This window comes from Myxine glutinosa, chromosome 12 (genome assembly GCF_964187855.1).
Source record: "Myxine glutinosa chromosome 12, kmMyxGlut1.1, whole genome shotgun sequence".
NCBI lineage: Eukaryota > Metazoa > Chordata > Myxini > Myxiniformes > Myxinidae > Myxine > Myxine glutinosa.
Window position 1 is genome coordinate 3128491 of NC_136272.1, and position 11128 is coordinate 3139618.

Sequence of the window (11128 nt, forward strand, 5' to 3'; positions counted from 1 at the left end):
ATTTGATTCCTTTCCTCCAATTTGATTATTTTCCTCCAATTTGATTATTTTCCTCTAATTTGATTCCTTTCCTCCAATTTGATTTCTTTCCTCTAATTTGATTCCTTTCCTCCAATTTGATTTCTTTCCTCTAATTTGATTCCTTTCCTCCAATTTGATTCTTTTCCTCCAATTTGATTATTTTCCTCTAATTTGATTCCTTTCCTCCAATTTGATTATTTTCCTCCAATTTGATTATTTTCCTCTAATTTGATTCCTTTCCTCCAATTTGATTTCTTTCCTCCAATTTGTTTCCTTTCCTCCAATTTGATTATTTTCCTCCAATTTGATTAATTTCCTCTAATTTGATTCCTTTCCTCCAATTTGATTAATTTCCTCGAATTTGATTCCTTTCCTCCAATTTGATTATTTTCCTCTAATTTGATTCCTTTCCTCCAATTTGATTATTTTCCTCCAATTTGCTTCCTTTCCTCCAATTTGATTATTTTCCTCCAATTTGATTATTTTCCTCTAATTTGATTCCTTTCCTCCAATTTGATTATTTTCCTCCAATTTGCTTCCTTTCCTCCAATTTGATTATTTTCCTCCAATTTGATTATTTTCCTCTAATTTGATTATTTTCCTCCAATTTGATTAATTTCCTCTAATTTGATTCCTTTCCTCCAATTTGATTCCTTTCCTCCAATTTGCTTCCTTTCCTCCAATTTGATTAATTTCCTCCAATTTGATTCCTCATTAAACCATATCTCACTCACTTCCTGTAACTAAACCACATTATTTGATATCTACTTTAGCTTCAAGCTCGGCCGTTTAGCAGCATAACCTCCTGGCATAAGTAGACAATATTTTAAAACTTTTCCCTTCCTGTAATTATTTTTTGCTCCCTGGAATTACCAATCACATCATCAGATTCAGTTCCTTCCTTTATAGCCTCTCCTCTTTTTCTTCCTATCGCCTCTTTTTAACCCACACTCTATCATAAGAGGCCTTAAATCCTTTCTCGATCCCTGCTACAAACATTGTGACACCCGTTCTGTTTAGCATGTGGCCATTAATCTGGAAATAATCTCATTGACCATGAAATGATTTACTTTGCTTTCTAAGCACAAAACCGTGCTCCTTGCACCATTCCTCCAACCATAGGTTGACATATATTGCTCTATTGATTAAGCTAGAACTGTTATTGATTTTTGGAAGCTTACGAGAAAAAAAAATACATTCCAGTTCCTTTCCCTCAGTCGACTACTCAACAATTCATTATCAATGTGTGGATGGAAAAACACAAAGCCAAACATTAGGTGGTTGGGATGAGGTAAACGTAGCCACAGGTATTCAAAATGGCTTGGAGGAGTTCGTGTGAACAATGGACAATGAGGAGAGAAGTAGAGTTCTTGATACGCAGTCATGTCAAAAAGTAAGCACACCCCATGTAAAGTTTTGACTTTTTCAACATATTTCAACATACAGCTATTTGATCTTCATTTCAACAATACTGATAGATAAAGGTGATATAAGATAACAAATATCATGAAACATTTACATTTTGTAGTCCATTGTATAATTTAAATAAACATAACTGCAAATTTTGCATGTGGAAAAAGTAAGTACACCCTTGGCTCTAATAGGTGGTATTGCCCCCTTTGGCAGAAACAACCTCAAGTAGGCGTTTCTTATAACTGTCTATCAGTCTCTGTCATCGACTGGGAGAAATTTTTGCCCACTCCTCCATGCAGAATTATTTCAGCTGTGTGATGTGTGATGTGTGATGTTTCTATGTGATGTGATGTTCCTGTGATAGCCGAGCTTGTTTTTGGTCTCTAGGTCAAAACCAACCTCTAATTGGTGTTCCTGGGCTAGCCGAGCTTGTTTTTGGTATCTAGGTCAAAAGCAGCCTCTAATTGGTGTTCCTGTGCTAGCCGAGCTTGTTTTTGGTATCTAGGTCAAAAGCAGCCTCTAATTGGTGTTCCTCTGCTAGCCGAGCTTGTCTGTTGGTCTCTTGGTCAAAATCAGCCTCTAATTGGTGTTCCTGGGCTAGCCGAGCTTGTTTTTGGTCTCTTGGTCAAAACCAGCCTCTAATTGATGATCCTGTGCTAGCCGAACTTGTTTTTGGTCTCTTAATCAAAACCAGCCTCTAATTGATGACCCTGGACTAGCCGAGCTTGTTTTTTGTCTCTTGGTCAAAAGCAGCCTCTAATTGGTGTTCCTGCGCTAGCCGAGCTTATTTTTGGTCTCTTGGTCAAAACCAGCCTCTAATTGGTGTTCCTCCGCTAGCCGAGCTTGTCTGTTGGTCTCTTGGTCAAAATCAGCCTCTAATTGGTGTTCCTGGGCTAGCCGAGCTTGTTTTTGGTCCCTTGGTCAAAACCAGCCTCTAATTGGTGTTCCTGCGCTGGCCAAGCTTGTTTTTTGGTCTCTTGGTCAAAACCAGCCTCGAATTGGTGTTCCTGGGCTAGCCGAGCTTGTTTTTGGTCTCTGGATCAAAACCAGCCTCCAATTGGTGTTCCTGGGCTAGCCGAGCTTGTTTTTGGTATCTTGATCAAAACCAGGCTCTAATTGGTGTTCCTGCACTAGCTTAGCTTGTTTTTTGGTCTCTTGATCAAAACCAGCCTCTAATTGGTGATCCTGGGATGGCCGAGCTTATTTTTGGTCTCTTGGTCAAATCCAGCTTCTAATTGGTGATCCTGGGCTAGCCGAGCTTGTTTGTTCGTCTCTTGATCAAAATCAGCCTCTAATTGGTGATCCTGGGCTAGCCAAGCTTATTTTTGGTCTCTTAATCAAAACCAGCCTCTAATTGGTGTTCCTGCGCGAGCTGAGCTTGTTTTTGGTCTCTTAATCAAAACCAGCCTCTAATTGGTGATCCTGGGCTAGCCGAGCTTGTTTTTGGTCTCTTGGTCAAAACCAGCCTCTAATTGGTGATCCTGTGCTAGCCGAGCTTGTTTTTGGTCTCTTGGACAAAACCAGCCTCTAATTGGTGATCCTGGGCTAGCCGAGCTTGTTTTTGGTCTCTTAATCAAAACCAGCCTCTAATTGATGATCCTGGGCTAGCCGAGCTTGTTTTTGGTCTCTTGGTCAAAACCAGCCTCTAATTGGTGTTGCTGCGCTTGCTGAGCTTGTTTTTGGTCTCTAGGTCAAAACCAGCCTCTAATTGGTGTTCCTGCGCCTGCTGAGCTTGCTTTTGGTCTCTTGGTCAAAACCAGCCTCTAATTGGTGATCCTGGGCTAGCCGAGCTTGTTTTTGGTCTCTTGGACAAAACCAGCCTCTAATTGGTGTTCCTGCGCTAGCTGAGCTTATTTTTGGCCTCTTAATCAAAACCAGCCTCTAATTGGTGTTCCTGCGCTAGCTGAGCTTGTTTTTGGTCTCTTGGTCAAAACCAGCCTCTAATTGGTGATCCTGGGTGAGCCGAACTTGTTTTTGGTCTCTTGGTCAAAACCAGCCTCTAACTGGTGATCCTGGGCTAGCTGAGCTTGTTTTTGGTCTCTTGGTCAAAACCAGCCTCTAATTGGTGATCCTGGGCTAGCTGAGCTTGTTTTTGGTCTCTTGGACAAAACCAGCCTCTAATTGCTGATCCTGGGCTAGCTGAACTTGTTTTTGGTCTCTTGGTCAAAACCAGCCTTTAATTGGTGTTCCTGCGCTAGCTGAGCTTGTTTTTGGTCTCTTGGTCAAAACCAGCCTCTAATTGGTGTTCCTGCGCCTGCTGAGCTTGCTTTTGGTCTCTTGGTCACAACCAGCCTCTAATTGGTGATCCTGAGCTAGCCGAGCTTGTTTTTGGTCTCTTGAACAAAACCAGCCTCTAATTGGTGTTCCTGCGCTAGCTGAGCTTATTTTTGGTCTCTTAATCAAAACCAGCCTCTAATTGGTGTTCCTGCGCTAGCTGAGCTTGTTTTTGGTCTCTTGGTCAAAACCAGCCTCTAATTGGTGATCCTGGGCGAGCCGAGCTTGTTTTTGGTCTCTTGGTCAAAACCAGCCTCTAATTGGTGTTCCTGTGCTAGCTGAGCTTGTTTTTGGTCTCTTGGTCAAAACCAGCCTCTAATTGGTGTTCCTACACTAGCTGAGCTTGTTTTTGGTCGCTTGGTCAAAACCAGCCTCTAATTGGTGATCCTGGGCTAGCTGAGCTTGTTTTTGGTCTCTTGGTCAAAACCAGCCTCTAATTGGTGATCCTGGGCTAGCCGAGCTTGTTTTTTGGTCTCTTGGTCAAAACCAGCCTCTAATTGATGATCCTGTGCTAGCCGAGCTTGTTTTTGGTCTCTTAATCAAAACCAGCCTCTAATTGATGATCCTGGGCTAGCCGAGCTTGTTTTTGGTCTCTTGGTCAAAACCAGCCTCTAATTGGTGTTGCTGCGCTCGCTGAGCTTGTTTTTGGTCTCTAGGTCAAAACCAGCCTCTAATTGATGATCCTGGGCTAGCCGAGCTTGTTTTTGGTCTCTTGGTCAAAACCAGCCTCTAATTGGTGTTGCTGCGCTCGCTGAGCTTGTTTTTGGTCTCTAGGTCAAAACTAGCCTCTAATTGGTGTTCCTGCGCCTGCTGAGCTTGCGTTTGATCTCTTGGTCAAAACCAGCCTCTAATTGGTGATCCTGGGCTAGCCGAGCTTGTTTTTGGTCTCTTGGACAAAATCAGCCTCTAATTGGTGTTCCTGCACTAGCTGAGCTTATTTTTGGTCTCTTAATCAAAACCAGCCTCTAATTGGTGTTCCTGCGCTAGCTGAGCTTGTTTTTGGTCTCTTGGTCAAAACCAGCCTCTAATTGGTGATCCTGGGTGAGCTGAACTTGTTTTTGGTCTCTTGGTCAAAACCAGCCTCTAATTGGTGATCCTGGGCTAGCTGAGCTTGTTTTTGGTCTCTTGGTCAAAACCAGCCTCTAATTGGTGATCCTGGGCTAGCCGAGCTTGCTTTTGGTCTCTTGGTAAAAACCAGCCTCTAATTGGTGATCCTGCGCTAGCTGAGCTTGTTTTTGGTCTCTTGGTCAAAACCAGCCTCTAATTGGTGATCCTGGGCTAGCCAAGCTTGTTTTTGGTCTCTTGGTCAAAACCAGCCACTAATTGGTGATCCTGGGCTAGCTGAGCTTGTTTTTGGTCTCTTGGTCAAAACCAGCCTCTAATTGGTGATCCTGGGCGAGCCGAGCTTGTTTTTGGTCTCTTGGTCAAAACCAGCCTCTAATTGGTGTTTCTGTGCTAGCTGAGCTTGTTTTTGGTCTCTTGGTCAAAACCAGCCTCTAATTGGTGTTCCTACACTAGCTGAGCTTGTTTTTGGTCGCTTGGTCAAAACCAGCCTCTAATTGGTGATCCTGGGCTAGCTGTGCTTGTTTTTGGTCTCTTGGTCAAAACCAGCCTCTAATTGGTGATCCTGGGCTAGCTGAGCTTGTTTTTGGTCTCTTGGTCAAAACCAGCCTCTAATTGGTTATCCTGGGCTAGCCGAGCTTGTTTTTTGGTCTCTTGGTCAAAACCAGCCTCTAATTGATGATCCTGTGCTAGCCGAGCTTGTTTTTGGTCTCTTAATCAAAACCAGCCTCTAATTGATGATCCTGGGCTAGCCGAGCTTGTTTTTGGTCTCTTGGTCAAAACCAGCCTCTAATTGGTGTTGCTGCGCTCGCTGAGCTTGTTTTTGGTCTCGAGGTCAAAACCAGACTCTAATTGGTGTTCCTGCGCCTGCTGAGCTTGCTTTTGGTCTCTTGGTCAAAACCAGCCTCTAATTGGTGATCCTGGGCTAGCCGAGCTTGTTTTTGGTCTCTTCGACAAAACCAGCCTCTAATTGGTGTTCCTGCGCTAGCTGAGCTTATTTTTGGTCTCTTAATCAAAACCAGCCTCTAATTGGTGTTCCTGCGCTAGCTGAGCTTGTTTTTGGTCTCTTGGTCAAAACCAGCCTCTAATTGGTGATCCTGCGCTAGCTGAGCTTGTTTTTGGTCTCTTGGTCAAAACTAGCCTCTAATTGGTGATCCTGGGCTAGCCAAGCTTGCTTTCCGTGTCCTGGTCCAACTGGTTTGTTTTGTCTGCTCCCAGCGCAGATTTTTCCGTGTCAGTTTTTTCTTTTCCCTCACTTGTTTTGGTGCTTTCTGCCACAGCTTTACTATTTTTTGGCATTGCTGGCAAATCCTTGCTTCTTTTCTCCGCTCGCAGGGCATCCTCACTCAGTTTCAGCACCCATAGCAATGCCTAATTGGTCTCAGTGCAGCCTCACCCGTTTGGATTCTGTCTAAACAGGGAATTGCTAATTAACCAATTATATTTAAATAAGAAATAGTTTCCTGGTCTCGCTGGAAAGTTAATTGATTATTTGGTGAGTTATTTCCTTTATCGATTAATTCGTGGCATTTACATAAACGTGCAATTTCCCTCCATCGAGAACGTTGGCAACAGATGCATTGAGGACGACAACACCACCATCTCCATGTTTCTTTCCAAGTCCCCATTATCCAGACTCGGATTATATGTCGACTAGCGGGGTCACCCGTGGGAATCCCACGGGCATGGATGTGTGTGACATTTCGACATATTGAGTTATATGCTGCACATTCATTTTTACAAAATGGTTACTGGCAAGTCATCAGATCCAGAAATGGTGTGAATTTAGTTATTTCACATAATATGTGACCCCTCACTCCTCTCCACCTGACACTCTCCTGTCTCCACCTGACACTCTCCTGTCTCCACCTGACACTCTCCTCTCTCCACCTAGCACTCCTCTCCTCTCCAAACCCTCACATCCCTCTCCTTTCCAATCCCTCACCTCTCCAATCCCTCACACTCCTCTCCTCTCCAATCCTTCACACGCCTCTCCAATCGCGCCTCACACTCCTCTCCAATCGCGCCTCACACTCCTCTCCAATCGCGCCTCACACTCCTCTCCAATCGTGCCTCACACTCCTCTCCAATCGTGCCTCACACTCCCCTCCAATCACTCCTCTCCAATCGTGCCTCACACTCCTCTCCAATCACGCCTCACACTCCTCTCCAATCACGCCTCACACTCCTCTCCAATTGTGCCTCACACTCCTCTCCAATCGCGCCTCACACTCCTCTCCAATCGCGCCTCACTCGCCTCTCCAATCGGCTTTCCCCGTCTCGTTTCTCTCCTTTTTCTCCCGTCTCGTTCTTTTTCTTGCTCCAAATCGGCCCGTCGGAATCGGAAATCGGCCCGCCTCGCCCGTCGGCCCGTCGGAATCGGAAATCGGCCCGTCTTGCTTTTGTGCTTGTGCGTAAATAAATTGTGTTCATGACACCATTTCTGGTGTTGGGCTAGCGGCTAGGGTGCCGGCTTAGGATCCTGGGTTCGAATCTCGGCCGATCGCCGAATTAATGCCAGGGGGGTTGACTCAGCCTGTCATCCTTTCGAGGTCGGCTAATTGAGTACCAGTTCACTGGTAATTCCCTGTTTGTCGTTGAAGGCGGCAAAAAGGGTTGGCGTCAGGAAGGGCATCCGGCCGTAAAACATTGCTTCAAAAAGGGGACAAAAAAACAACAACTACCACGGTCCCCGAAAAGGCCAACCCCCGCTTTGCGGGGAAAAATGGCCTCTAAACGGTGGTTTTTACACCATTTCTGGATCTGATGACTTGCCAGTAACCATTTTGTAAAAATGAATGTGCAGCATCTAACTCAATATGTCGAAATGTCACACACATCCATGCCCGTGGGATTCCCACGGGTGACCCCGCAAGTTTGCATTGACGTTCGTCGATGGACTCGTTCGCCCGTCTCATTCGTTTTCTTGCTGCATCCTGTTCAAGTCTGCGTTCTTCATCGAGCGTCTCATTCATTTTGGAAATAGAAGTTTCCACGCAGCGCATGAATTGTCACGATCCTCAAGAGGAATTTGTCTCGTAATCATCAAATGATAAATGGCAAGTAAATTATATTGTGGAAAATTAAAGATTTCAAATAAACCTATTTAAAGTGTATTCGCACATAACTAATTTTAAAAAACGAAGAAATATCTCTCGGTAATTTCCTGAAACATATTTTACTTCCGGCTAATAATGTTGAATTAAATAAAAACGAAGAAATATATGTCGGCATCATTGTTGACGTTTTTGTGACGACTGTCATCAAACGAAAAAGTAATATATCTTAACGGAAAAGCAAAAGCGAATTTTTAATATATATCGACACGTTACCGTCGGTGTCATGTTGGGCGGTGTATGATACACCATGACGCGATTTTTAAAAATATATCTCTGCATTTTCCCGCGTGTGTGGAATGTTCTCAATTATTGCTGACACCGAGTCCAAAACCATCGATAAAAATGAAATCATATGGTGAGTTAGATTGGAGATAAAGGCGTGAGAGAGACTCAATGGCCTTGAAGTTGAAGTTACAGGCGTTTGAGAATTCATTTCGTTCTATAAACGGCAACTTTCATTGGATTTCCTTCCCGTTTTTTTTCAACCGAGTCGAAAACTATGTTAGCGACTGTGAAAAATGAAATGATATATCGAATTTTTAATATGTATCGACACGTTGCCGTCGGTGTCATGTTAGGCGGTGTATGATACACCATGACGCGATTTTAAAAAATATATCTGCATTTTCCCGCGTGTGTGGAATGTTCTCAATTATTGCTGACACCGACTCTAAAACCATCGATAAAAATGAAATCATATGGTGAGTTAGATTGGAGATAAAGGCGTGAGAGAGACTCAATGGCCTTGAAGTTACAGGCATTTGAGAATTCATTTCGTTCTATAAACGGCAACTTTCATCGGATTTTCTTCTCGTTTTTTTTCAACCGAGTCTAAAACTATGTTAGCGACTGTGAAAAATGAAATGATATATCGAATTTAAAATAGATATCGACACATTGCCGTCGGTGTCATGTTGGGCGGTGTATGATACACCATGACGCGATTTTAAAAAATATACCTCTGCATTTTCCCGCGTGTGTGGAATGTTTGTGGAAAATTAAAGATTTCAAATAAACCTATTTAAAGTGTATGCGCACATAACTAATAAAAAAAACGAAGAAATATCTCTCGGTAATTTCCTGAAACATATTTTACTTCCGGCTAATATGTTGAATGAAATAAAAACGAAGAAATATATGTCGGCATCATTGTTGACGTTTTTGTGACGACTATCATCAAACGAAATAGTAATATATCATAACGGAAAAGCAAAAGCGAATTTTTAATATATATCGACACATTGCCGGCGGTGTCATGTTGGGCGGTGTATGATACACCATGACGCGATTTTAAAAAATATATCTCTGCATTTTCCCGCGTGTGTGGATTGTTCTCAATTATTGCTGACACCGAGTCTAAAAGTAAAACCATCGATAAAAATGAAATCATATGGTGAGTTAGATTGGAGATAAAGGCGTGAGAGAGACTCAATGGCCTTGAAGTTACAGGCCTTTGAGAATTCATTTCGTTCTATAAACGGCAACTTTCATCGGATTTTCTTCCCGTTTTTTTTCAACCGAGTCTAAAACTATGTTAGCGACTGTGAAAAATGAAATGATTTATCGAATTTGATTTGAAATAAAACTGGGGGAGAGCAAGACACCACGGGCCTACAAAACAGGACTCAAAGCTATGCGAGTTAATAAAATGGTGGATATTTGTTTATAGCCACTCCCAGAATGGGTGGAGCTATGGGTGGAGCTACTCTGCAAACCGAGTAAGCCACACCCCGGACAGACACCCAACAGATAGACAGACAGACAGACAGAATCATCTACGGCTATTATAATATAGATGTTCTTTCATTTTTCCTGGGTCGAAACAACAGAACTGCCTGCCCAACAGCATTGTGGGAGCACAATCAATGCATGGAGTGCAGTGCTTTAAGAAGGAGCCACCACCACCTTCTTAGGCCACTTAGGGATGGCCAATAAATGCTGGCCCTGCCAGCAACATACACATCCTGAAATTAATCAAACAAAAACAGAGTATTCCCTGTAAAAAATAAAATCTGATTTTCGTTTTGCATTATTTTAACATTCTCGATAGACAGAGACCATTCTGTCACCACAAATGATCAGAATTATCACGTACTTTGCCTAAGTCCCTCAACATCCGTTTTCCTATTTTTCCAGTACCTGTGTGGGTGCGCACGATGTGTATTGTGGTTGGGATGTGGCGCGTGGAGTTTGTACGACACGTGCCAAGGCCTCGCGTGATTGGATCCAGGACCTAACACAATGCCCTGTAAGTGTAATCCTTATTATTATGTTGGAGTACAAAACGAGACCATCATTTATCTTGACGTCATTACATCGCGTGCCTTTGCTTTTTTTGGAGGGGAATTTTTTACTTGGAATTATGCAGATAACTCGAAGCACCGAGCGAGTTCTTGCTCTGTGTATAATTTCTCCTGTATTATTGTGTTTGGTGCAACCAGGTTAGGAACCAGAAGGTTGATGGGCAGCTCGGGTCTTGGTCCACCTGGCACTCCTGTCCTCACATTGAATCTGGAAACCGGCGAGGCCTCTGTCGTTGTCGCCACCGTGCTTGCGACCGGCCGGAGCCACGATGTGGAGGACTTGTGTGCCTGGGTCCCTTCGTGGAAATTTCCAATTGCTCGAGGTGAGAATGAGGCCTTCCCAAGATTAGGGCCAGGGGTTAAGGGCAGCACAATTATATGCCCCATTGTGAATGTCTCTTGAGGCCCTTGCACAATCTTGGTTGCAGCCTTTGGCAGTTTCACTTTTTTTCCCCCATTCCATTTTTTCCCCATTTTTTCATTTTACGTTTTTAAAATCCTTATAACTCAAACTTGAAACGTGGTATCAAATATAAGGAACAAATGTGTGGTGAAACACCAAAAAGGAATTTCCCTGAAGATAATCTGGAGTCAAAGTTGAACTTGCACTCTGCCATACATGGATATTATGTAATACTAGCAGAAGTACCCGGCATTGCCGGGCGGGGGAGGGGAGGGGAGGGGGAAGAGGAGGTGAGGGGAACGGGGGGAGGTGAGGAGAGGGGGGGAGGGGAGGAGAGGGGGGGGGAAGTACCCGAAATTCCGTGTATAAACGTGAGGGAGAAGAGGGGGGAGGGGGAAGGGGGGAGGAGAGGGGTGGGGGGGGAGGGTGGGAGAGGGGGAGGGGGAGGGAAGGGGAGGGCCAGTCAACAATGACGTTGCAGTTCTCATGGTCGGAGAGCAGCACAACAATCGCGACATTGTCCTGAATCTTCG

General features: G+C 43.9%; 1 protein-coding gene across 1 annotated transcript in view; it reads left to right on the plus strand.

Annotated features, from left to right (window-relative positions):
- The window catches only part of LOC137437283 (semaphorin-5A-like), a 227277-nt gene extending 216682 nt beyond the window's left edge, over positions 1–10595 (plus strand). The window contains exon 12 of the mRNA XM_078766389.1: positions 10331–10595. Coding sequence (XP_078622515.1) covers positions 10331–10595 — 265 coding nt within the window. The remainder of the gene's footprint in view (positions 1–10330) is intronic.
- The last annotated feature ends 533 nt before the right edge of the window (positions 10596–11128 follow it).